Here is a 26,262-nt window from a genome sequence, read left to right as displayed (position 1 = left end):
CCTGGAGCGGGAGCCTGTGCCGGGGCCAGGAGGCGTGGGGACGGGGCCTATCAGGAGGCAGGACCCGGCGGCTGGGGGCGGGGCCTGTCGGGAGGCAGGACCTGGCGGCTGTGGGCGGGGCCTGCCTGGAGGTGGGGCCTGCCTGGGCCGGAGCCTATGCTGGGGCCGGGAGGTGTGAGGACGGGGCCTATCCGGAGGCAGGACTTGGCGGCTGGGGGCGGGGACTACAGGGAGGCGGTGCCGGCGGGGGCGGGGCCGAGCTCGCCTTCTCTTAGGGACCCGGCGCTCGTCGCCCTCAGTCCGGCTCAGCTGGGGCTGGGCGCCGTGGGTCTGGCGGTGAGGTAGCGGTCCCAGCGTCTGTCCCGCCGGCCGGGCGGTCGCAGTACAGCCGCAGGAAGGTGTCGGAGGGCGGTTCCGCCGCGCGGCGGGCGCGCCGCCCACATGGCGGCCATCAGGGCGCTGCAGCAGTGGTGCCGGCAGCAGTGCGAGGGCTACCGCGACGTGAACATCTGCAACATGACTACGTCGTTCCGCGACGGCCTGGCCTTCTGCGCCATCCTGCACCGCCACCGGCCCGACCTCATGTAAGTCCTGCCTGGCGCCCTTTGACCCTTCGGCTGTTCGGCTTCGCGCCGACACGGGCGGGGAAACTGAGGCCTGGGCGGCTCGGGGATGGGGAGCCGAGGCGTGGGACTGGGCAGGCACAGCCCACCGTGCAGCCCCCCGTGGCTGTCCCCAGTGGCCTCAGTGTGCCCGGACACCGAATGAAGCTGGGCCAGAGCCGTGGCATCCCCCGCCTGCCGGCTGAGTCAGACGTGACTCAGGGCGGCTCCTGGGCCCTGGCTTCAGTCCAGTCCCCCTCTGTGTCCCTGGGAAAGGCCAGCAGAGCTGCCTCTTTGGGCCCTCCGAGGCTCTCACTGCCCAGGGGCCTGGCCACCAGATGGGGTCCCTGGATACCCCTCGTGTGGGCACTGACCCTCCCCCAGCCTGTTCAGGCCCCTGGGGGGATGTGGCCAGGGCCACTGTGGGGGAGTGGCCAGTGCAGGGCAGGAAGCCCCTAGACCCCAGGTACTGCTGCCAGCTGGGCCTCTGAGGCCCCGGGTGATAGGGCCCAAGATGGAGAACAGCCCCCATCTCTGGGAGCAGCAGGAGGTGGCAGGGGATGAGGACTAGGCTGTCTCCCCCCAGGAGGGTCTTGGCATGTGTAGCTGGGCAGCTGGCCCTGCCCGTTGCTGAATCTTGGCCCGAGCCTGGATCTGCTCCATCGTTTATTCACTCAGCAAACGCTCTTTGGCTAAATGACTGGGACCAGGCTTGCTGGGACAGAGATCTGTGTGTCGGGGCTGGGGGCCAGAGGCTCAGGAAGGGGGGCCCTCAAAGCCACCTGCAGCCCAGGCACCTTCTGGGCAAAGCATTCTCCTGAGTGTGTTTTTGGTGGGAAGGTCTCGGGGTTGGGAGGATCCACAGGCAGCACCTGGGGCCTCTGTCAGGCCGCAGCTGTGCAGACCAGAGAACCGAGGCTAAGAGGAGGGGTCCTTGCTCAGGTCACACAGCCCCAGCCCGTTGCGCAGATCCGGGGCTCCTCCCCTGTGCCCCTGGACACTGTCCTGCCAGTCCCACTCTCTGCAGGAAGCTGGGGTCTTGAGCAACAGCCTCGGCCCCTGCCCTGAGGTTGTGACATGCATTCGTGGAGCCGCCAGGGGCCTCCGTGTGGCGTTTGGGCAGCAGCCGCTCTCCCTCGCCAGGAACGTGCCTCTGTTGCCCTTGCAGGCAGAAGATGCTGGGCACAAGGTGCGTGCTTGCACATGGAAAGCCTAACGCTGAGTTTTGAAGGAGAGGGCCAGGGACCCCGAGACTGGGAGAAGGACCCGGAATGGGGAGGAAGGCAGGCGAGACCCCACCCCCGGGGCTGCAGGGTCCTGGATGAGGCTGGCTGGTGGCTGAGCCCAGGCATCCAAGCTGGGGCCAGCCTGAAAAGCCTTCGGGGTGGGGAGAGGCGTTGTCGCCGGTTGCTGGCCACCAGCTTCATGGATCACTGGTGTCCCTGGAGCTTTGGGGCCCTCTGGTCCTGGGGAGCTTCTCTCTACTCCCTGCCAGCTCAGATGTGCCTGCGTGCAGTGCCCAGGGGTGATCACAGGTGCAATGTGCGTGCACTGGCACAGTGGTCGCTGTGTATCTCCTCAGTGCACTGACAGTTACTGAGCACCTGCTGTGTACCCAGCACTGAGTCCTGTGCCAGTTCCCCTCAGCCTCCAGATGCAGGGAGCAATGTTCCGGTCACAGAAACAGACAGGGAACAGGTAAATGAATAAAAGCCCAGGGTGGCTCCAGAGAGTGCAGAGGCCAGAACAGGAAGGAGGTGGGAGAGAGAGGAGGCCCTCTGCCCCCAGCTTCGGTGGGTGTGGAGTTGCCCAAGCTGTGGCTGACTTGGTTCTGTCCCCACTGGACTGTCAGCTCCAGAGGGTGGGGGCTCTGTTTTGTTCACTGCTGCATCCCCGGTGCCTGGAACTGGGCTCGGTAGATACCAGCACATGGTTGGAGCTCTGCAGATAAGGGCCTTTCAGTTGGGGCTCAGTAGATATGGTAGGAGCTTAGTAGGTGCCCATGTGCAGAAGGACAGAGGAGAAGGCCGTGTGCCCTTGGAGGCAGAGATCAGAGAGGTGCAGCCACAAGCCAAGGGTGTCCTGGGCTGGAAGAGGCAGGAAGGACCCTCCCCGAGAGCCCCCTTAGGCAGCAAGGCCCAGCCCACACCTTGACGTCGGAGTCCGGCCTCCAGAGCTGTGAGAAAACAAATTCCTGGTGTTTTAAGCCCTGGAGTTTGTGGCAATTTGTTACAGCAGCAGGAAGAAGCTAGTACAGGCTTCCATGGGTGTTGGGGCGTGGGGGCCTCTGCAGACCCTGGCTGATGGAAAACCCGGAGTGGCATGGGGGTTGGGTGTGCACCAGGGTGTGGGGACATGCGCTCGTACGGGTGCCTGGGCCCTTTGCTTTTATTCCAGAGTTGGAGTCTCGCTGTGTTGCCCAGGCTGGAGTGCAGTGGCACCGTCTTAGCTCATTGCATCCTTGAACACCTGGACTCAAGCAATCCTCCCACCTCAGCCTCCCGAGTAGCTGGGACCGTGCCTGGCTAATTTTCTTATTTTTAATTTAATTTTATCTATTTATTTATTTATTTGAGACAGAGTCTCGCTCTTGTCGCCCAGGCTGGAGTGCAGTGGTGCGATTTCAGCTCACTGCAACCTCCGCCTCCCAGGTTCAAGTGATCCTCCTGCCTCAGCCTCCCAAGTAGCTGGGGTTACAGGGGTGCACCACCACACCCAGCCGATTTTTGTATTTTTTGTAGAGATGGGGTTTTGTCATGTTGGCCAGGCTGGTGTCGAACTCCTAACCTCAAGTGATCCATCTGCCCGCTTCAGCCTCCCAAAGTGCTGGGGTTATGGGCGTGAGCCACTGCGTCTGGCCTGTGTCTGGCTACTTTCACTCAGCATATTGTTTCTTTTTTTAATTGAGACGGGTTCTGGCTATATTGCCCAGGCTGGTCTTGAACTCCTGGCCTTAAGTGATCCTCCTGCCTCAGCCTCCCGAAGCGCTGGGATTACAGGCGTGAGCTGCCGCGCCTGGCCCCTGGCTCTTTGGACGTGCCTGCCTCTGCCTTCATCACCCCCATCCTGTGCCCTCAGCCTCTGCTCCCTGCCGTGCCTCTGGATGAGGGGGTGGCTGGGGTGGGGGTCTCCTCATGCAGCCCTTGGCTGTCCCTCCTGTCCCCAATAGTCTTCAGGAAGGGAGGAAACGCGTGTGAGGGACAGGCACAGACTGGTTGTCCTCTCAAGGCAGTTCTGAGGTCAGACTCTGTGTGAGGCCCCGCCCTTGTCACCTCATTCCCCTCTCGTTCTAGTGAAGACCCCTTGACAGCAGAAGGGTGGACGTCCTGTCTCTGTGTCTGTAGCTCTGCCACCAGGAAGTCCTTCCCTTTGTCTGGCCTTAGTCCTTCCTGCTGCACGCAGAGTGCGTTTCCGCTTGGCCCTCAGGGGAGAGCAGCTGTGAAGGAACCAGCTCGGGCACCAGGCCAGCCAGGTGGGGCACCCAGGCTCCTGGTTCTGCCTCTGCCCCACCGACCCCCGGTGGAGGGGGTGGGGATCCGGGCGTTCCTGTGTACCATGTTCTGGCTCCTTGAGCCACGTGTGACCACACTGGGGAGCCCCACAGGTACAGAGAGGTGTCCGTGAATCTCCGCTTTACGGCCAGGAAACAGGATCGCCCAGCCACGCCCACCAGGAGGTGGCAGGGTGGGTGGGTCCCCTGCCTGGTCAGCCTGCCTGTGCCCGCCTGCCCCTGCCTGCCCCGTCTCACCTGCGGCTGTGGGTTCTCTGCAGCCAGGCCTCAGGGCGCCTGCCCCGGGGCGCTGTTTCCATACTGGTGTCACAGGGCAGCCGGGCAGCTAGGTGAGCTCAGAAACCACCCAGAACAAACAGCCCCACCTCCCGCCTCGCCTCTTTCAGCCAGTCAGCCTGTCGGGGCTGGAGCGGCTCTGCCACGGGCTGGCTCCTCTCACTCCTGGGCCCAAGCAGGTCTCCAGGCACAGCCCTTGGGCAGATGGGGCAGGGGGCACAGCGTGTCTGGGCTGGGAGGGAGCGGGGCTGGAGGGAGGGCAGGCGTTGTGCGTGGCGCAGGAAGCCGTCCAGCAGGTGGGAGAACATTGCGGCCTCCTTCTTGGGGTTCGTGGCTGGGGGCATTTGTCGGATTTGTGGCCAGGCCTTGGGAGGGTGTCATGAAGTTGGGTCTCTGCTGCACCCTCAGTTCCAGGGCAGGGTCCCTTAAACTTTCCCTGGTCCCTGCAGCTCTGGAGGCTGGCTCAGGGCTGGGCCAGGAAGTGGGGGTGGCTGGGGCGGCCGCTGTGCAGTGCATGGAGCCCTCCAGCAGTGGCTCCCCAGGGTGGCGGGGCTCCCCGAGACACCACTATTGTTGGGGGCCAGGGGGAGAGACTCACGCAGAGGCCCCCACCCAGAAGCTCCCAGGCAGTGCCCTCACTTCCTGGGCCGGAGCCGAGGGTGGGCTGACCTCCCCTCCCACGCGGGGCTGGGTCAGCAGGAAGCTGCTTGTGGACAGAGGCCTTCTGTTCCTGCCCCAGGGCCTGTAGCCAGACCTCTGCGGCCGCCTCTGGCCGGAACCCTCCAGGACGGGCGCGGGAGGGGGCTGCCTGTCCACCTACTGCAGGGGGACCGCCCAGGGCCCCACACTTTACTTCCAGAGGCCTGGTGTGCAAGGTGGGGGCTCTGCGGCCTCCCCTCCCCAGTCACCGCCCCCTGCCCACTGCCTCCTCTCCTGAGCTCTGCCTGGCCGTGTCCTCGATGTCTCTGAGGTTTGCTGCTTCCCCGAGTCCCCTCTCTGCCATCCCAACTGTGCCGTCTGGTCCCTGTCTCTCTTAGGCCTGCCTCCACCATCTCCGCCGGGGTCTTTGTCTCTGTCTCCAGCTCTCTCTGTCCATCCGCCTGCCGCTCCCCACTCCCTCTGCTCCCTTCTCCGTGGGATTCTCTCCTGATGTGCTGGATGTGCCTCGGCTGGGGCTCCTTCCCTTCCAAGTCCCGCACCCCCGCCGCCCTCCCCACTCCATGGCCGAATCTTGTTCCAGGAAGTAAACAGTGTGATGTCGGCCACCCAGGAATTTGGAGTGGGGTATAATTCCCAAGAGCCCCCAGAGGCGCCGGGGCAGAGGCCGGCTGGACTCCATGGGCTGAAGTTGATGGTTGTGGGTCAGTTAGAGGGGTGGTGGGGGCAGGTGTGGCCGGGCAGGGGCACGCACGGCGGAGAGTTGCTCAGGGCGAATCTTGTGACCGACAACACAGACTCGGCAAATTCATTCATTCAGCCAGTGTTGAAAGAATAAGTTACTGCCACAGAAATCTCACCAAGCACAGAACAAATGCATCACAAGCATTTATAGGGCACCGACTGTGTGCCTGGCCCCACGGTGTGTGTCTTGGAGCCGGGCCATGGTATACCTGATTTTAATTCTGAGGCTTCAAATAAGAGAAGATTAAACCCCGGAGGGTGCCGTGTCTCGGAGGTGGGCAACCTGCAGCCCCCATCCCACAGCCCGCAGGTTTGCAGCGGTGGCTGGGGCTGTGTCCCGGTTCCAGCCGTCTCACCATGGGCAGCTGGTCACTTGCTGAGTTGGGGGAAGCTGATGCATTTTTGTCCAGCAAGGGCAGGGGTGTCCACCAGCTCGAGCTGCCCTCGCAAGGTCCCCTAAACGGGCGGCTTCAACAACGGAAAGTGTCCTCCCGCAGTTCTCAGGCCAAAGTCCCGGATGGAGGTGTGGGCAGGGCTGGGTCCTCCTGGGGGCGGGAGGGAGGATCTGCCCGGCCTCTCTCCTTGGCTCTGGGGTGGCCGTCTTCGCCCTGTGCCTTCACATCCTCTTCCCTGTCAGTTTGTGTCTGCATCCACATTTCCTTTTTATGAGGACACCAGCCACGGGATCAGGGCTCCCCGCTAAGAACCCTGTTTGAATTCTCTTATCTCCAAAGGAGACAAAATGAATTCTCTCACCTCCAGAAAGACCCTGTCTCCAAATAAGGTCACGTAGGGGAATTGGAGGTTAGGGCTCCAATGTGTCATTTTCTTGGGGGGGCTCCTGGAGACACGAGTGGGGTCTCCACCTGGAGATCTTGGTGGGGCTTGTGAGATGGTTCTGGCGGCGATTTCTGCCAGCATCCGGCCACTGAGCTCAGCTGCTCAGGGGCCCCAGGGGTGTGAGCTCGGGGACGGCAAGGTGCATCTGGGGAGGGCCTGGCCAGTGCATCGGGCGGAGTGCGGGAAAAGCTGTTCTGTGTCGGGAGTGTGGAGCCATGGTCTGGAGGCTGGAGGGCCGGCCCTGGGGAAGGAGCTTGGGGCAGGATGGGTGGTGGCTGTGGGACCGGCCAGGGTGGTGCAGCCCAGTTGAAGAGGCCTCAAACGCCCGGAATGCAGCTTGAACCTTGTCCTGAGGCCTGGATGCTTGAACTAGCAGCCCAGACCTGCGCACTGTGCGGCACTGGCTCTGATGTGTCCAGAGGGCCTGGGGTGCCCTGATCTGCCTGGAGCTCTGACAGCCTGACTGTGGGTCTGGGGGTGAGATGGCCCTGCAGGGAAACCCACTGGACAGAGCTGCTGCCGGCCCCTGGGGTGGACAGAAGCAAATACGGGAGGCAGATGGCCTCCTCCTCCTGCTTGTTTAGAGAAAAAACAGACTTGTGACACTGCCCTCCCAGCCGTCGGGGCATTATTTCCGGGGACACGGCCGCTTTGGTCGGTGACCCTGGGGAAGGTCTGCAGAAGAGCTTGAGCTTTCAAAGGGCTGGGGGCGGGGAGAGAGGGAGGGAGAGCCGGCTCCTAAGCCCTGGGGGCTGAGGCTGACGCCCAGCATGGCTGCAGAGTCCCTGGGCATAGCCAGCCACCCACATGCCCTTGAGTCACACCCTATCGGGGGACAAGCCCAGGCAGACAGAGGCATCGGCCCAGGCCCGAGCAGATGGAAACCCCTTTCCCTGCCACTGAGCCCAGAGAGGGGGCTCCTCGTCATCTGTCCGCACGGAGAGGAGTCCGCGCCCCCTCTTGTCCGGCGTGCAGAAGCTCCGCCTGTGCAGACAGGTGGTCCTGCCGTCTGAAACCTGTTACCTGGGAGGGGGTCCAAGCTGGAAACAGTGGAGGGTTCCCAAGGATCCCAGCAGATTGGTGGACGGCAGGGCTGGAGGCAGACGGGGCGGGGGCTTCCTAAGGAGGGAGGTGGGCAGCCTGCAGCCCCCATCCCACTGCCCCCCACCCCACTTCGTGGCTGCTGCCCGGCCTCAGTTTCCCCATCTGTGAAACGGGTGAAATAGGCCCACTGTCCGGGCATCAGAGCGTTCTTATGGGGGTCAGGGCCGGGCAAGGGCTGTGAAGCCTGGGCTCAGAACTAAGCCTGGGCTCAGAACTAGGCCACCCAGGCTGCGTGGCCACAGGGGTCTCGGTCCCCACTTCTCCGTTTGAGACCTGCCCGGCCTTCCGGTTTGCTGCAGCTACGGCCGTCAGATTTGCCACCAGGAGCTGCAGTTGTCCTCCCAGACAGGGAGACTGAGGCCCTGAGACCGAGGCTGGCTGGGGTCAGACATGCAGGCCGGGGTGAGGCAGGACACGGCTTGCAGCCCCAGCTCCCTCTGTGGGGCCAGGAAGCTTCTAGAACAGTCCAGTTCACGCTGACATGGCAGCAGCTGCTGTCCGGGACCCCACAGGCAGCAACGTGGACAGATGGGTCACAATCGCTATATTTTTGTTTTTCTGAGACGGGGTCTCAGTGTGTTACCCAGGCTGATCTCGAATTCCTGGGCTCAAGTGATCCTTCTGCCTTGGCCTCCTGAGTAGCTGGGACTACAGGTGTGAGCCACGGCACCCGGCTTCCAGACCACGATTTAACCAACCCTCCCTCCCAGAAGCCACAGCTGGTGCTGGGAGCCTGGTGGTTTTTGTCGGAGGGCCTGGGGCTGGGCTGGGGCCTCCTGTGTGGGATCTCAGTGTGTTTTCTGCCCGGGGCATCCTCCCAAGGTGCCCATGAGGAGTCCTAGGACCAGCTGGAGGTCACGTGGGGCTGTCCTCTTGGCGTCCCCAGGAGGGCCCTGCTGTCCAGGCACCTCACCTTGGGAACTTCCTGGGACCCTTGCATCCTTGTGGTCTAGTGTGTGAGTAGGGGGTGAGGCTGGGCCCTCGCTGAGCACCTAGGAAGGCCACTCAACCACCCAAAGAGAGAACCATGTAACCTCAGTGGCCTTGGCGGCTGTCTCCCCGCTGTGTGACCTGGGGCAGGTCCCCGAGCCGCTGTCTCTGTGAGATGCAGACATAACCGGTGTCTGCTCCACAGGTCGGGTGTGAGCCTTAGGTTGGTATTTATGAAGTGCTGAGAAGGGCACCCTTCACCGCAGGATGAACAGAAGTCACCCCTCCGACAACAGAAGCGATGATGTGTGGGACGAGGCGGATCCGGGGCCTGTCCTGCCCTCGGGGGCAGCATGGCTGGCCCTCTCTGCATATGGTGCCGTCCCCTGCCCTGGGAGCCTCTCTCCTCTGTTCCCTGTGGTCCTCCGGGGATATCAGGCTTCTGCAACCCGCCTTGTCACCAAGCATTGTGATGGGAGGAGCTCCCTCCGAGCTGAGCTGTGCTGGACCGCCCTGGGCCGGTGACCTCACCTCCCAGGCCTGCTTCCTGCCACCTCTGACTGTGGCAGGAGCACTGGTGAGGGGCGGCCTGTCCAGGGTATAGGAGGTGAAGCTGGGGCCGTCTGATGCTGTACTACGGTCCCAGGAGCATCACCGTGGCCGGAGCAGGGCGGGGAGCCCTGGCCTCTGCCCACCTGTGTTCCTGTGCCACCTCATTCCTTCACAGCCCCCCATCCTGGCCTCAGTTTCCCTGTTTGGGCAAGATGACCTCTGAGGCCCTCCAGCCCCTCCCTTCGTGGACTCTGAGCTGCTTTGGACACCATGTTTTTGTCTTCCAGAAACTTCAATGCTCTCAAGAAGGAAAACATTTATGAAAACAATAAACTGGTGAGTGGCCCCCACACCGGCCCCCTTCCTCCTTCTCCGCCCCGGCCTCACAGCTGGCTTAGCCGCCCCGCTGAGCCCCACCCACATCTGAGGGACCGAGGGACCACCCCCAGGCCCTGCGCCTGCCTCAGGAGTCCTGCCTGGGAAATGGGGGCTCCCTGACCAGCCCTGCAGCACATCCTGGGCTGGGTGACCCTAGCGTTCTAGAAATAGCCTCTTATCTTGGTGCCCAGGGCATACTGGTCCCCTTTTCCTCAGTTGGGGAGTAAGGTGGCAGGAGGTGGCTGGGGACCATACTTTGCTGAGCGGGGGTCAGCCCAGTCTGCCCCAGGCAGAGCAAGGGTCTGGGGTTGGCTGTGGGGGGCTGTGGATTGGTCCCAGTGGGCCCACTGCCACTCCCTTCACATGGGACCTGCCTTCCGGCCCTGCCAGGATTCCAGTCCTGCCGTGCCCGCCCCAGCTTCCAGGCCCTTCCCTGTGTGCAGCCTCAGTTTCCCTGCTGCAGAATAAGCTCCACGCTCCCTCATGGGCAGAGGCAGCGGCAGACTCACCACGCGCCCTGCAGGCGTGTCCTGTGCTGTGCCAGGCAGGCCCCGGCCACATCCCTGTCCCCAGAGCTGGCCTTCAGCAGGGACAGCAGTCAGCACTGAAGACAGTCATACCTGCTCGGCCGGCACTGCCCTGCTCAGTACAGGGACAATTTGAATTTAAACTTTAACTTAATTAAAATGAACTAAAATTACAAGCTCACGGTGAAACCTCGTGTCTACTAAAAATACAAAAATTAGCGGGGCGTGGTGGTGGCACCTGTAACCGCAGCTATTCAGGAGGCTGAGGCAGGAGAATTGTTTGAATCCGGAAGGTGGAGGTTGCAGTGAGCTGAGGCTGTGCTCCAGCCTGGATGACAGAGTGAGACTTTGTCTCCAAAAAATATAATAAATAAAAATAAATAAGTAAACAAGTCCGGTTCCTCAGGCGTGCCGGCCACACTTCCCACGCTCACAGCCATGCCTGGCCAGCGGCTGCTGGGCTGGACAGCCTGGGCTATTGTGTCCCTGTCCCAGCCTCTAGCGGCCCCCACCTGTTGCCTGGGAGCCCCAACATGGCGACCTTTGTGTCCCTTCTGGTCCCCGGGGAGGGCTCAGCAATGTCAGCCCTGCCTCTGGAGGGAGCTGTTTCAAGACCGGATAAGTCTTGGTTGGGTGGGGCCCGGGATTCTCCCGGTGAGGGGCAGGATCCCCTGAGGTTTCACCTGGGCAGGGCCTTGAGCGCCCACCGGCCTGGCGACCTCAGTCCTGTGCAGATGGGACCGTGATCTCCGCTGTAATGATGGGTAAGCTGAGGCTGGGAGGCCACGCGAGCAGAGCCCAGCTCTGCCTCGAACCCATGCCTCTTTGGGCTCCAAGACTGTGTCTTTGAGTCGAGGTGAGCTGGGGCCTGGTGGAGAAGGAAGGGGCTCCCAGCTGCCCCGCTGACCCCCTCCCACCTCCCGCAGGCCTTCCGCGTGGCCGAGGAGCACCTGGGCATCCCAGCCTTGCTGGATGCCGAGGACATGGTGGCCCTGAAGGTGCCTGACCGGCTGAGCATCCTGACCTACGTGTCCCAGTATTACAACTGCTTCCACGGCCGCTCCCCCAGTGAGTCCCCGCCGCGCCCGCCGAGCCAGGCAGGACCAGGCCCCCCACCCCTGGCCCGGCTCCCAGGCCCGTGGACTTTTTGGGGTCCATGCCCAGCCCCCCCCCCAAGAATGGCCCCTGGCATGGGCACTGGGGCTGTGCACTGGCTGTGAAGCAGCAAGAGGCCTTGGTGGGTGCCCCACCCCCAACCCCGGCCCCATGCAAAGCCCCAGGCTGTGTCTTCACCAAGAGGGACCGGGGCCCTCATCCTGCTGCAGGCGATCTGCCCCCGCTGCTTCCCCGAGGTGCCAGGTGCACCAGCAGCTCCTGCCGCCCCGCCCCTCACTGGGCCTCAGTTTGCCCATCTGGACCCCTGAGCTTCTGTGCCCACTGGGGTGGCTTGGCCGACCAGGGGCAGCTCCTCGGCCTACCTTCATCTGTCCTGATTTTGGACCCTATGGAAGCCAGGCTGGCCTGGCAGGGTGGGGCCCCCGGATAGAACTGGGCAGGGGAGGGACAGGCCCGGCCTTTGTGTGTGTAGAGCTCAGCTCCCCACCCCCCACCCCCACATTCCTCTTCTAGGGTTTAGAAATCCCCGGAACCATTCCGGGCACAGGGCCTGCCCTGCCTGCTGGAGAAACAGAAAAGTCCCTTTTCCCTGACCCCAGCTGGAGCTCTGAGTGGGGAGAGAAGGAGTGGGGACCGACCTGGGGCTGTGCCAGAAAAAGTGCCCTCAGGGCTACCTCTCCCCAGCCCTGGGCCTCCAGGTCCCCCCCGGGGCACCAAGGCCTGTGCTGGGCACTGGGACCTCTGGAGGGACTAGACCCTTTCAGAGCCAGGCCTGGGACCCTCCCGATCCCTGCTTGTTTCCTCCAGTTGGGGGCATGGCAGGTGTGAAGAGGGCCTCGGAGGACTCTGAGGAGGAGCGGTCAGGGAAGAAGGCTCCAGTCCAGGCGGCCAGGCTGCCCTCACCCGCCCCAGCCCGGAAGCCTCCACTATCTCCAGCCCAGACAAACCCTGTGGTCCAGAGGAGGAATGAGGGTGCAGAGGGCCCGCCCCCCAAGACTGTAAGCTCCCAGCCCACCCTCCCCGTGGTTTCCTGGGTTTTCCACCGGCGGGTGCAGAAGGGGCTTGTGGGACTACGTGCAGCCCCTAAGCCATACGACCCAGAGAGGGGTGTGGCCTCTAAGCCACAGGACCCAGAGGGGGGTGCGGCCCCTAAGCCACGGGACCCGGAGTGGGGTGCGGCTCCCCCAGTCCAGGGCTCAGCCTTAGCAAGAGCCGCCGGGACCAGCTTTCCAGGGCTCCATCAAGCCAGGGGTTGTGATCTCACTTTGTATAGATGGGTAAACTGAGTCCCAGGGAGGGCACAAAGGTGGGACAGAGCTTGAACCTAGATGGGCCCAGGACACCTCCCTCCCGGGGAGAAAAGGGTTGCTGGGCTATGCCCTGTACCCAAGGCTGGCTCTGCAGAGTGAACCCAGGCACCCCCACTTCTCAGAAGCGGAGTTGGGGTGGAAGGCGGTGGGTGAATAGCTGGTGGTTGGCAGCCCCTGCTACGCCTGGACTGCCACTCCAAGCTCCTGGGATGGTGGGAATTGGATGGGATCCGTGCCCCTAGATGGGGCAGGAGGCCTGGAATCTGTCCCCTGGCCCCCAGCCCCACCGAAGGACCACTAGCATCGGGCCCCAGCTCCCTCCCCAGGGCTGGGCTAGAGGCCCTGGACTGGGGCTGCCGCCCGCCCGGGTGTGGCCCGGACAGCAGCCCTGCTGGCACCTCCTCTCCTGGCCAGTTCTCCATCTGTAAGATGGGCTCTTCCTGCCACCTGTGGGCTGCCACCAGGAGGGAGAGCTGGGTGGACAGCCACTGAGAGAGGTGCTGGCATCTTCCCCAGGACCAGACGTTGGCGGGCAGCTTGGTCAGCAGCACCTGCGGGGTCTGCGGCAAGCACGTGCACCTGGTACAGCGGCACCTGGCCGACGGGAGGCTCTACCACCGGAGCTGCTTCAGGTGGGGCTGCCCTCTGCCCGCACGCCTGAGTGTGCATCTTCCCTCCCAGAACCCTCCCACAGCTCCCATCACCTCCCACCCGGCCGCCTCCTCCTCCTCCTCCCTCTCCTCCTCCCTCTCCCCTCTCCCCTCCTCCCTCTTCCTCCCCACTTCCCCTCCCTGTCTCCCCTCCTCCCCCTTCCCCCTCCCCCTCCCCATTTCCCCCTTCCCCCTCCCCCTTCCCCACTCCTTCTCCGTCCTCCCCCTCCCCCTCCTCCCTCCTCCTCCCCACTTCCCCTCTCCGTCTCCCCTCCTCCCCCTTCCCCCTCCCCCTCCCCATTTCCCCCTCCCCCTCCCCCTTCCCCACTCCTTCCCGCTCCTCCCCCCTCCTCCCTCCTCCTCCCCTCTCCTCCTCTTCTCCCTCTCTTTCCTCCTCCTCCTCCCCCTCCTCCCCCTCCTCTTCCTCCTCTCCCTTCTCTCCCTTTTCCTTACCCTCCTCTCCCTCTTTTCCTTTTCCTTCTCTCCCTTCTCTCCCTCCTCTCCCTCCTCCTCACCCTCCTCTCCCCCCTCTCCCCCTCCTCCCTGTCCTCACCCTCCTCCTCCTCCCCTTTTCACTCTCCTCCCCCTCCTCCTCTTCCTCCCCCTCCTCCTCTTCCTCCCCCTCTTCCTCTTCCTCCTCCCCCTCCTCCTCCCCTTCTCCCTCCTCCCCCTCCTCCCCCTCCCCATCCTTCCCCTCCTCACTCTCCTCCCCCTACTGCTGCACCTCCTCCCCCTTTTTCCCCCTCCTCCCCCTCTTCACTCTTCTCTCCCTACTGCTCCCCCTCCTCACCCTCTTCCCCACCCCCTGGTCTGTTGCTGATAGCCCAAGATGCTCTGCTGTTCCCAGACACCCAGGACCTGATGCCCCTCACTAAGCCCCAGTGTCCCCCAGTGCCCCTGTCGAGATGCCCTCCCAACTGTCCTTCCACACACACTGCCTCAGTCTCCCTCCTGTGCCTCAGCCCTTCCCACTGGGGTGTTTTACTCAGTGGCCATCCCCAGCCCCTCCCTGCCACCCTGCACCCTGGGTGGGGGCTCCTAGGAAACAAGCACTGTTCCCCCTACTTCTGTCCCCAGCTCTGCAAGGCTGGAGTGGGCCAGTCCCCCCAGTTCCATCCCCCACACTGTGAGGGAAGGGTGGGTCAGCCCTGAGGTGGGGCCTGGGGTGGCCTGTGGGTGCGTGTCTGCTGACCTGCATGAGCACCCTCTGGGGTTTGCACCCCAAACGAGGTTTTTGGTATGGTCTGACTCAAGTGGTGAAGGACCCTGAGAAGAGGCGTTTGTTGAATGAATCAGCGACCTTGCGAGTGGACACAGGAGTCCGCGATGCCTGCTCTCAGGAGCACGTAGTGAATGTGTGGCGGGGTGGGCGGTGCTGAGCTGGGGCTCCTGTGCCTTTCCTCCCCCAGGTGTAAGCAGTGCTCCTGCACGCTGCACTCGGGGGCCTACAGGGCCACAGGAGAGCCGGGCGCCTTCATCTGCACCACCCACCTCCCCGCAGCCACGTCTGCAAGCCCCAAGTTGCCGGGTCTGGTCCCCCCACAGCCAGGGGCCACGGGTGTGGATTCCAGGACCTCCTGTTCCCCACAGAAGGCCCAGGAGGTGAACAAGGCCAGGCCATCGGCCTGGGAGCCTGCTGCGGGCAACTCGCCTGCCAGGGCTTCTGTTCCGGCTGCACCCAGCCCTCCAGCCACCAGCGCCGCGTCTGTCCACGTGAGGAGCCCAGCCAGGCCCTCTGAGAGCCGCCTGGCCCTCACTCCCACGGAGGGGAAAGTCCGCCCTCGTGTGACCAATAGCTCCCCGATGGGCTGGTCGTCAGCTGCTCAGTGCACAGCAGCGGCCGCCTCCCATCCCGCTGTGCCCCCGAGTGCCCCAGACCCTCTCCTGGCCACACCCCAGGGCGGGGGAGTCCCCCGAGTGGCAGCTCCTCAAACCATGCTCAGTTCAAGCTCCGCATCTGCAGCCACGGTGGACCCCCCAGCCTGGACCCCGTCCGCCTCCAGGACCCAGCAGGCCCGGAATAAGTTTTTCCAAACATCAGCGGTGCTCCCCGGCACCAGCCTTGCTGGCAGGGGTCCCGCCCCGTCAGTTGCTCTATCCAAGGACAGCAGCAAGGAGCAGGCGCGGAACTTCCTCAAGCAGACCCTCTCAGCGCTGGAAGAGGCTGGCGCTCTGACGCCTGGCAGGTGAGCGCGTGGGGACAGAGGGACCTGGGGTATGGCCTCTATGCACCAGCCAGCGGGGCCCCCGGAGGCCAGAGGGGTTGGGGGCGCTGCCCCTCCCTGGCTGTGTGGCCCTGGGGACTGCACTGCCCCCAGCCTGTTTCCTCCTCTGGGGAATGGGGAGGAGGAGCCAGGGCCGCAGTGCCTGTGGTCAGGGTGGTGGAAGCCGGGTCCTTATGGAAAAGCTGCTGTCTGCATGTGCTCGGGGCGTCATGGGGGCAGTGGCGCTGCTGCTCTGGGGCCTACTGTGCCACACTCCCTTGGAACCCAAGGACCCTACGTCCATTTCATGGATGCGGGGACAGGTTGCCAGCGGGACCCGCACTGGCTGGGCCGAGCGGATGCGGGGACGGGTTGCCAGCGGGACCCGCACTGGCTGGGCCGAGCGGATGCGGGGACGGGTTGCCAGCGGGACCCGCACTGGCTGGGCCGAGCGGATGCGGGGACGGGTTGCCAGCGGGACCCGCACTGGCTGGGCCGAGCGGATGCGGGGACGGGTTGCCAGCGGGACCCGCACTGGCTGGGCCGAGCGGATGCGGGGACGGGTTGCCAGCGGGACCCGCACTGGCTGGGCCGAGCGGATGCGGGGACGGGTTGCCAGCGGGACCCGCACTGGCTGGGCCGAGCGGATGCGGGGACGGGTTGCCAGCGGGACCCGCACTGGCTGGGCCGAGCGGATGCGGGGACGGGTTGCCAGCGGGACCCGCACTGGCTGGGCCGAGCGGATGCGGGGACGGGTTGCCAGCGGGACCCGCACTGGCTGGGCTGAGCATCACCTTGTCTGACTGAGTCCAGCTGGACCCTGACCTCCCATGCCCAGGCCCCGCGCCTGCCCGTGCCTGGACCCTGGGCAGATGACGTGGACGGGTAGGGGGGTCGCTGCGTCAGTTTCCAAAGACCCCCTCACTGGGCAGCTTACACAGCAGAAATCCACCCCCTCACAGCTTCGCAGGCCAGAAGTCCGACCTTGAGGCGTGGGAAGGGCCGCGTCCCCTTGCAGGGCACTAGGGGTGGACCTGTCCTTGTCTCTTCCAGCTCTCAGCGGCTCTGAGCGTTCTTGGCTTGTGGCCGCCTCCCTCCAGTCTCTGCCTCCGTTTCCACGTGGCCTTCTCTCTGTCTGTCTTCTCCTCTTCTGTCTCTTCTAAGGACATGGTTGTTGGACTAAGGTCCACCCTAACCTAGCGTGAGTGCATCTTAACATGATCATAGCTGCCAAGACGGTTTACAGATAAGGTCACGCTCTGAGCTTCCCAGTGGACGTGAATTTTAGGGGTCACCATTCAACCGAGTACCATCATTTAGCGAGTAAGGACGCTTGTCACAGTCTGGCTGACAATGCCGTTTGCTGCCCCGTATCGTGGGGTGCAGGTGTCCCCTGCTCAGAACTGCCTCCTGCCCCCGCACGGGTCAGCAGCGGGTGCTCAGAGCCTCCAGGGTGGTCACAGGCAGAAGAAGAGCGAGTTCGCTCTGCTCCTCCTGGCACTGGGGGGTGTCCAGGGCATCCTAGGGACTGAGGATGAGTGGGGGGGGGCTCCAGGGAGTGCTTCCCAGGTGGCGGGGAGGGGGGGCGTGTGTGGCTGGGGAGGAGCCCAGCGCCTCTGGGGAAGCCGGCCTGGCACACCTGAGCCCAGTGTAAAAGGAAAGGGGGGGGGGAAACTGGTTGTCGAGGGGGATGGGGACATGGAGGCGCTGGCTCGGGGTTGGGGAGGCACCTGGTGCCCCCACCTCAGGCTCTGGCAGCCTCACTCCCGGCGTGTGCCTGAGGGAAAGCAGGAAGGTACGGAGGCCTTGTGTCTGGCCCTGTGTCCGGCTGGGCTGGAGAGACTGTGTCACATAGGACTGAACCTGGCATCCCAGGCTGGCCCAGACTCTGACAAAGCCCCAGGTGCTTCCAGCCTGGGTGGGTGGTGTGTTTAGGGGGTGGATATTTTAATCTCAGGCAACACTGGATTTCGCAGCAGAGTAGGATCAGCCACGGCATATGCTCATGCCAGAAACAGGTGTCTGTGGCCTGTCCTTTGCCAGGGTGGTCATTGGGAGCGAGCTGCAGGGAGGCAGAGGGGCGGCCTCGGGCGATGGTGGGAGGGCGCCTGGATCCAGCTGTGCCTGATGCATGCTCTTTTACTTACAGGCCCTCCCCAGCCACTGCCCCTGTTCCCAGTTCTCAGCCCAAAACTGAAGCACCACAAGCAAGTCCCTTAGCCAAGCCGTCACAGTCCACGTCTCCCCGGGCGCTTGGCCTCCCTTTGAGGATGGAACCGCCAGCCCCCCTGAGCACAAGCGGCACCTCTCAGGCATCCGCGTTGCCCCCGGCAGGCAGGAAGAGCTTGGCCGAATCCTCGGGGGTCGGCAGGGTGGGTGCTGGCTCCAGGCCAAAGCCAGAGGCCCCAGCGGCAAAGGGTAAAAGCACCACCTTAACGCAGGGTGAGTAAGGGGCTGGGAGGCAGGAGGCCCCGGGAGCCCGCAGCTCTGGGACTCTCCCCTGGCCGCACTCTGCAGCGTGTGCGGTTTCACCGTCAGCCCCGCCCGCCTCCCTCTCCGTCTCGTCTCGTCCCATCTCTGTCCTCCGTGACACCTGCTCACAGCCTCCTGGGGTCCTGGCGCGCTCTCTGTGCGGTGGCTGCAAACGTCCTCAGGGCTATGCTGTTTGCCGGCACCCAGCCCACCCCATCCGCACGTCCTGCAGGTGCCTGCAGCCCAACCCTGCAGCGTCCCGCTCAGCTCGGTCTGGCAGTGACACCCGGTGGCTCGCAGTGGCCTGGCTTGGTCATGGTCTGCGGGGCCTCCTGTTCTCCCGTGGTGTTTTGCGCTTCCTGCCTGTTGCTTTGTTTGATGACGTCACACTGTTGCTGTGGCACTCTGTGTCACCACCTACTGGAGATGGTGCCCTGTGCCCCGTCCCCTCCGCAGGTGTCCCAATGAGGGCACCCTGTGCCCTGTCCCCCCGGTGGTGTCCAGGTGACAGAGCTCTGTGCTCCGTCCCCCCCCACCCCCGGTGGTGTTCTGCTGACGATGCCCTGTGCCCTGAGGGCTCTGGTGCCTCCCAGGCTGGGAGCTCTTCCTGGGGGCTCACTGGACCACACAGTCCTGTTTTATGGCCTCATGTGTTTTTGGGAACAGGGAGCGAGCTTTTTTCTAGGCACCTGGCTGTCACCCACCAAGGGTTAGCGCCCTGGGTGATCATGGCCAGGCTGGGCAGGACGTGGGCTTAGGGCTTGTGAGGCCAACCCTGTGCCAGCTGGGAGGCCCAGGGCACAGGGATGGCCAGGCTACCCAGTGAACTGTCAGCTGTGCCAGGACAGACCCCAGGCTCCCGGCGGCCCTGCTTTGATGCACTGCTCTGTCTCCCAACCTGGGGGCAGCCGAGTCCCCCTCCCCTCCCCACTGCAGGAAACTGGCCATCCCTGCCACCTGGGGGTGCCTAGAAAAAAGCTAGAGGTTCCCGTGGCTTTATCGAGCTGGGCTCAGAGAACAAGCTAGGCTGCAAAGAGTTTTTCCAGATCCTTCCCTTCAGCTGAGTTCTCGTTGTTAAAGCCACGCCCTGGGTCCTGCAGGACCCAGGAACCAAGAAAGCCTGCAGACGGGCAGCCGTGGCTCAGGTGTTCCCCTTGCACAGGTGGACAGAGGATCAGAGTCCACGGGGCTCACCCTGCCATGTCCCCACCCGTTCGGCAGAAGGGGAAGTTGAGGCCCAGAGGCAGGGAGAGCTTCCCCCAGGGACACACAGCACGGGAGACCCAGCTGGGAGCCTCTCCCCTGACTCCCTGCCTGGTGCTCCCTGATGCCTACCGGCCAGCTGGCTGTGGGGGTGTCTGAGGGTGGAGTGGCTATGGGAAGATGGCAGGGGGAGGCACAGCTACCCTTGCAGACACCTCATTCCCAGCACTCCCTCCTCACGCCCAGACCCCTTGCCTCCCACCCAGACATGAGCGCCAGCCCCCAGGAAGGCCAGGAGGATGGGCCGGCAGGATGGAGAGCGAATCTGAAGCCCGTGGACAGGAGAAGCCCAGCTGAGAGGTTAGGGATGGGTGGGGCTGGCCCAGGGCCTGGTACACCATAGGTGCTTAATAAATGCAGTGAGTATGTAATCGACCGATTGACACGCCTATCCAGGGATGGACGCACCTCCCTGTGAGTAGCAGAGGCCAAGTCACCCCTGCCTGAGGGACATGGGGGCGCTGTCCCTGGTTTGGGGGCAGCGTTGCTGCGTGTCTCACCTGGGCATGGCAGCACCCATGTGGGTTCACGCACCATGTCTGCAGCTGGGGTGGAGTCTCCCCATGTGTGGGTCCCGTGGGGCCCGGAGCTCACGCCTGGAGTCTGGTTCGCACCACAGCAGGTAGCGGTGGACACATCTGTGTTTGCAGGAGGGTCCCAGCAGGTGTAGTCGGTGGGCTGGGAGATGGGCTCCAGGTGGGCTCCAGGTGGGCCAGGCCTGGGGCTGGTGGTTCAGGTTCCGACCTCATGCCTTCTGCCCAGGACTCTGAAGCCCAAGGAACCACGGGCCCTGGCAGAGCCGAGGGCAGGGGAGGCCCCCAGGAAGGTCTCAGGCAGCTTTGCTGGGAGTGTCCACATCACCCTGACCCCTGTGAGGCCTGACAGGACCCCGCACCCAGCCAGCCCAGGACCCAGCCTCCCAGGTACTGCTGGACGGGACCCAGGGGACCCCGGGTGCCTAGCTGGCCCTCCCCCTTGGGTGGGGGCCCCAGGACTGGACCTGTAGTGCCACCTCCTGGGGTGTGCGGGGAGGTGCTCTGGTTAGCCAGAGAAGCTGGTGGTCCTGGGCAGGCTTGTGTGCACGTGTGTTCATGTGTGATCATGTGTGTGATGCATGTGAATATCTGTGTTCGTGTGTGATGTCTGTGTATCCGTGTTCATGTGTGATGCATGTGTGCATGTGTATGTGTTCATGTATGTGATGCATGTGCATGTGTGTCCGTGTGTGATGCATGTGTCCATGTGTACATCCATGTGATGCATGTGTATGCAACCATGTTCATGCATGTGAGTGCAACCGTTTGTGATGCATGTGTCTCTGCATGTGTTCATGTGTGATGCATGTGTGTTCATATGTAAACCCGTGTTCGTGTGTGTGATGCATGTATCCATGTGTGGATCTGTGTTCATGTGTGTGATGCATGTGTGTTCATATGTACACCCGTGTTCGTGTGTGTGATGCATGTATCCATGTGTGGATCTGTGTTCATGTGTGTGATGCATGTGTTCATATGTACACCCGTGTTCGTGTGTGTGATGCGTGTATCCATGTGTGGATCTGTGTTCATGCGTGTGATGCATGTGTTCATATGTACACCCGTGTTCGTGTGTGATGCATGTGTCCATGTGTGGATCTGTGTTCATGCATGTGATGCATGTGTGTTCATATGTACACCCGTGTTCGTGTGTGTGGTGCATGTGTCTATGTGTGGATCTGTGTTCATGCATGTGATGCATGTGTGTCTATGTGTGTACCCATGTTCATGTGTGTGACGCATGTGTGTGCACACACTTTCTATGTGTATTCCCAGCACTCACAGCTGCCCTAGATCCATATCCAGCTCTCGTGCCACTTCCTGTGTGACCTTGAGCGGCCAGCAGCCCCCTGGGGAGACATGGCCAGGTTGAGCAGGATATGGGTGTAGGACTTGTGATGCCAATCCTGTGCCAGTCGGGAGGCCCAGGGCATGGGGATGGCTGGGCTACCCAGCGAGCTGTTGGCTGTGCCGGGACAGACTCCAGGCTCCCAGTGGCCCTGCTCTGAAGCGTGGCTCTGTCTCCCCACCTGGGGGCAGCCAGGTCCCCCTCCCCACCCCGCCGCAGGAGACTGGCCGTCCCTGCCAGCCTCGACGTTTCTGACAACTGGCTTCGGCCGGAGCCCCCTGGCCAGGAAGCCCGAGTGCAGAGCTGGAAGGAAAAGAAGAAACCCCACCTTCAGGGCAAACCAGGTCAGCCCCAGAGATGCTGCTGCTATTTGGGGTGTGGGTGAAGGGAGCCTTCCTCTGAGGAGGCACTGCCTGCTGGGGTTTTGGAGGATACATAGGAGCTCACAGGACCTAGAATGGAGGGAAAGCCGGGAGGAAGGACCCAGCCCTGTGCCCCAGGCCCTCCCTCATGAATAGAGACCCTAGCTGTCTCAGAGCACCTTGTTACAGACTTCTGATGATGATGGAATGTCTGCTCCTGGCAGCTTGAGGGACTGGGGTGGTTGGGGTGTTGCTGACCTGGAGGAGGGCAGGGTGCAGGGTGGGGCTGGGCCTGGAGGCCACTCAGGTGTCTGTGAGGCTGGGTCAGGGCAGCCCAGTGGGCGTGCGGGGCATTAGGGAGGCAGGGCTGGGGCCAGCTGTGCTGAGGTCAGGCCCCTTCCAAGCTGTGTCCTGGTCACGTTGGGCCTCGTGGCCGAGGCCCCAGAGGCTCACCCTGCTCCTTCTCCAGGGAGACCCTCTTCCCCGGCCAATGTCCCTGCTCTGCCTGGCGAGACGGTGACCTCCCCAGTCAGGGTGAGTAGCGATGGGGAGCCGGGCAGGGGCCCAGCCCTCCGGCATCCTCACCGCCCCTCCGTTCCCAGCTGCACCCCGACTACCTCTCCCCGGAGGAGATACAGAGGCAGCTGCAGGACATCGAGAGGCGGCTGGATGCCCTGGAGCTCCGCGGCGTGGAGCTGGAGAAGCGACTGCGGGCGGCCGAGGGAGGTGAGTGCCTCGGCCTGGCCCTGGGCCAACCCGACTCCCACAGACACCCTCAGTCCTGGGGCTGGGGGCCATGAACTCTGGCGGGCCCCCCTGCCCCAGCTGGCTCCTCTCCCCAGATGACGCTGAGGATAGCCTCATGGTGGACTGGTTCTGGCTTATTCACGAGAAGCAGCTTCTGCTGAGACAGGAGTCAGAGCTGATGTACAAGTGAGAGCCCAGCCGTGGGCCCCTCCTCGAAGGCCAGGACCTCGTTGCGGGCTGGGCAGGCCAGGCGGGGGACAGGAGCACAGAGTCAGGCCTCAGATGCGTGTCTGCGCGGCAGGTCCAGGACCTCGTTGCGGTTTGGGTGGGCCAGGCAGGGGACGGGTGGCGAGTCAGGCCTCAGATGTTTGTGTGGCAGGTCCAGACCCTTGTTGCGGTCTGGGCGGGCCAGGCGGGGGACGGGCGGCGAGTCAGGCCACGCATGTCTGTGTGGCAGGTCCAGGACCTCGTTGCGGGCTGGGCGGGCCAGGTGGGGGACGGGGCGGCAGAGTCAGGCCTCAGACGCGTGTCTGTGCGGCAGGTCCAAGGCCCAGCGTCTGGAGGAGCAGCAGCTGGACATCGAGGGCGAGCTGCGCCGGCTCATGGCCAAGCCTGGTGCGTCCCCCGCGCGCCAGCCAAGGGGCCCCAGCCAGGGACGCCGTGGAGCCCAGGGTGCCTGGGGGCCGGCTCTGTGAGGCCACCTGACTGTCCTGGTGGTGAGACCTTCCCTGGAGCCAGGCGGGCCCACGTTTGAGTTTCAGCTCTCCCATCTCCTATCTCCTGGCTGTATGTCCTCAGCCAAGGCACTTAACCTTGCTGTGCTTGGGTTTCAGCCCCTGCAAAGTGAGGATGCTCGTAGCACCCACCTCACATTGCTGTTGTGAGGATTAAACCAATCAATTTGTATAAGGCATTTAGTGTAGCAACAGTCAGGGTGAGCCATGGGTATTTGTCTTATGATGCAGGGTGCCCTGGCTGAGGGCACAGGCCCTGGCCATCTGCCTCTGCCCTTTCCTTGCTGTGCGGCAGGGACAGCGACGCCCTGAGCCTCAGTGTCCATATCTCTGCAGCAGGTGGTGTTTCTGCGAGATGACAGGGAAGGGTCCCAGCACACGGGCTCTGATGTGGCCGTTCCTTCCTTCATTCACTCATTCATTCATTCACTCATTCACTCCATTCATTCATTCATTCATTCATTCTGCTCCGGATGTCCCCAAGACCCCACCTTCCTCCTCCAAAAGAGGAGCCTGGTACTTGGGTGGTGGGGACATTGTGTCCTGTGAGGGGCATGGCAGCGGTGGGGGGGGGCTCCTGCTGACAGAGCCGTCCCCACAGAGGCTCTGAAGTCACTGCAGGAGCGGCGGCGGGAGCAGGAGCTGCTGGAGCGGTACGTGAGCACCGTGAACGACCGCAGTGACATCGTGGACTCGCTGGACGAGGACCGGCTCCGGTGAGGGGCAGGCGCCGGGGGCCCCTCCCAGCCAGGCCAGGTCGCCTGGTCCATGCTTCCGGCCCTCAGGTTCAGCCAGCCCCGTAGAACTTTCTGTCCAGGCGGTTATTTTCTCTGCTGACTGGTACAGTAGCCAGGGGCCACATGTGGCCATCGGGAACTTTTTAAAGTCTTTTTTTTTTTTTTTTTTTTTGAGACAGAGTCTTGCTCTGTCACCCAGGCTGGAGTGCAGTGGTGCAATCTTGGCTCACTGCAACCTCCACCTTCCAGGTTCAAATGATTCTTTTGCCTCAGCTTCTCGAGTAGCTGGGATTACAGGTGCACACCACCACACCCGGCTAATTTTTTGTTTTTGTTTTTTTTGAGATGAAGTTTCACTCCTGTTGCCCGGGCTGGAGTGTAGTGGTGCGATCTTGGCTCACCGCAACCTCTGTCTGCCGAGTTCAAGCGATTCTCCTGCCTCAGCCTCCTGAGTAGCAGGCTCGCACCGCCATGCCCGGCTAATTTTTTGTATTTTTGGTAGAGACAGGGTTTCACCATGTTGGCCAGGCTGGTCTTGAACTCCTGACCTCAGGTGATCTGCCCGCCTTGGCCTCCCAAAGTGCTGGAATTACAGGCGTGAGCCACCATAACTGGCCATAAAGTCTTAGTTGTTTTTTTTTTTCTTTTGTATTTTTTTTTGAGATGGAGTCTCGCTCTGTCGCCCAGGCTGGAGTGCAGTGGCGCAGTCTCGGCTCACTGCACGCTCTGCCTCCCGGGTTCACGCCATTCTCCTGCCTCTGCCTCCCAAGTAGCTGGGACTACAGGCGCCTGACACCACGCCTGGCTAATTTTTTTATATTTTTAGTAGAGATGGGGTTTCACCATGTTAGTCAGGATGGTCTCGATCTCCTGACCTCATGATCTGCCCACTTCAGCCTCCCAAAGTGCTGGGATTACAGGCGTGAGCCAGCGTGCCCGGTCAAAGTCTTAGTTTTTAACTTGAACTTCCAAGGCCACGTGCATCTCCTGGCTCCTGCACGGACTGTGTGACCGTCCCCAACAGCTTTCCTGTCTCATCTCATGAGGGGTCCAGCACATGGCACGCAGGGTCGGCACCTGAAGTCCACCTCTATGAGACCCTCTGGGAGCGTGAAGGGGCCTTGGCATGGGTTGGCCCAGGCCCTGCTGTCCCAGGTCACTGGTGTGGCCAGCCCAGGCCCTCCTGTCCCAGGTCACCTGTGTGGTCGGCCCAGGCCCTCCTGTCCAGGTCACCGGTGTGGTCGGCCCAGGCCCTCCTGTCCCAGGTCACCTGTGTGGTCGGCCCAGGCCCTGCTGTCCAGGTCACTGCTGTGGTCAGCCCAGGCCCTCCTTTCCCAGGTCACCTGTGTGGTCGGCCCAGGCCCTCCTGTCCAGGTCACTGCTGTGGTCAGCCCAGGCCCTCCTGTCCCAGGTCACCTGTGTGGTCGGCCCAGGCCCTCCTGTCCCAGGTCACCTGTGTGGTCGGCCCAGGCCCTCCTGTCCGGGTCACTGTTGAGGGGCTGGCTCTGGAGAGGGTAGGGACCTGGCATTGGTGGGAGCAGGGTCCCGAAGTGTGGCCTGTCAGCAGGAAGGGGCAGGTGGCATGGGTCCAGGCGGGGCTCAGGGCTGGGGTGCTACTGCTGGAGACTGTCCGGGGGCCCCTCCAGGGCACGTTGCTATTGCCGTTATCGCTCACAGCCACCTGGTCCCGTTTCAGGGAACAAGAGGAGGATCAGATGCTGCGGGACATGATTGAGAAGCTGGGTGACTGGGCCAAGGATGCTGGGGGCTGGGCTGGGCTGGCTGGGTGGGCCGGGCCTCCAGCTGGGGATGGGGGGGTGGGTGTTGGGCCCCCTCAGCCTTGGTGACAGGACAGGAAGGTTCACCCTGAGGGTGAGAGCTCCCTCCTGCCACTAAGAGAGCTAGGGGCAGCTGGTGACCGTGTGGTCATGGTGGGGACCAGCCGTCCGGGGCGGGTTGTCATGTGGGAGGGCACAGGGCTTCCTGCAGGCTTGAAGGCCCAGGGTGGACTGTGGCCGGTGGAAGGGAAGGATGTTTCTGGCAGGGGGACTTGTGTGGGCCACGGCCGTGCGGCTGCGGTGATGAGCGTGGCCTCACTGTCCACCTGTCCCCTAGGCCTCCAGAGGAAGAAGTCCAAGTTCCGCTTGTCCAAGATCTGGTCACCAAAAAGCAAAAGCAAAAGCAGCCCCTCCCAGTAGTAGCCAGTGGGGCCATGGGCTCAGCCTGGACCCGGCATCCGGACTTGGACCTGGGGACGTGGGCTCGGCCTGGACCCAGCATCTGGACTTGGACTCAGGAAGGGCCTCCTGTCCCTACAAGGGGCATGTGGACAGCAGGGACCTGCGCTACCGTCTGGCCTCAATAAAGAAACGGACCACACGGCCCCGGTCTCCTACGTGCCCCCGTGTTTGCCTCGGTGCCCCTGGGTGGCCCCGCACCTGCCTGGGGTCTTGCCCGCCTCCCAGCTCTGCCTGCAGCACGGACGTGCTCTGTGGCCTCGGGCAGGAGCCGACCCTCTCAGGGCCTGGCCCTCGAAGGTGGGCCCTTTCATAGCTTCCTGGCACAGATGGGCTGGTGGGAGCCTCAGAGGAGGCGTCGGTGCAGACTGGAGACTGGGAGCTCTTGGTGCTGGGTCGCCACGTATCCGTGGCCTGAGAGCTGT

The 26,262-nt window shown here is 63.1% G+C and overlaps 1 protein-coding gene across 3 annotated transcripts; it reads left to right on the top strand.

The window, feature by feature from the left end:
* Positions 1-158: 158 nt before the first annotated feature.
* MICALL2 (MICAL like 2) lies at positions 159-25,982 on the top strand. Of its 3 annotated transcripts, none has more exons than XM_054494077.2 (17): positions 159-584; positions 9,504-9,552; positions 11,048-11,189; positions 12,045-12,235; positions 13,064-13,179; positions 14,607-15,383; positions 17,551-17,843; positions 19,343-19,436; positions 19,899-20,059; positions 21,212-21,364; positions 21,852-21,916; positions 21,985-22,108; positions 22,225-22,315; positions 22,671-22,744; positions 23,465-23,579; positions 25,297-25,343; positions 25,716-25,982. In XM_054494077.2, exons 1-17 carry the CDS (start codon positions 442-444, stop codon positions 25,796-25,798), a joined length of 2,718 nt encoding a protein of 905 aa, XP_054350052.1. In that variant the 5' UTR covers positions 159-441; the 3' UTR covers positions 25,799-25,982. The 3 variants fall into 3 exon arrangements, 2 of the variants coding, with proteins under 2 accessions (XP_054350052.1, XP_054350050.1); XM_054494075.2 differs by having other exon boundaries at positions 208-584; positions 25,297-25,338; XR_008503552.2 differs by lacking the exon at positions 25,716-25,982 and having other exon boundaries at positions 260-584; positions 22,671-22,845; positions 25,297-25,316.
* The last annotated feature ends 280 nt before the right edge of the window (positions 25,983-26,262 follow it).

This window comes from Pongo pygmaeus, chromosome 6 (assembly GCF_028885625.2).
Source record: "Pongo pygmaeus isolate AG05252 chromosome 6, NHGRI_mPonPyg2-v2.0_pri, whole genome shotgun sequence".
Taxonomy (NCBI): Eukaryota; Metazoa; Chordata; class Mammalia; order Primates; family Hominidae; genus Pongo; species Pongo pygmaeus.
This window is presented reverse-complemented; position numbering and strand designations above follow the sequence as displayed.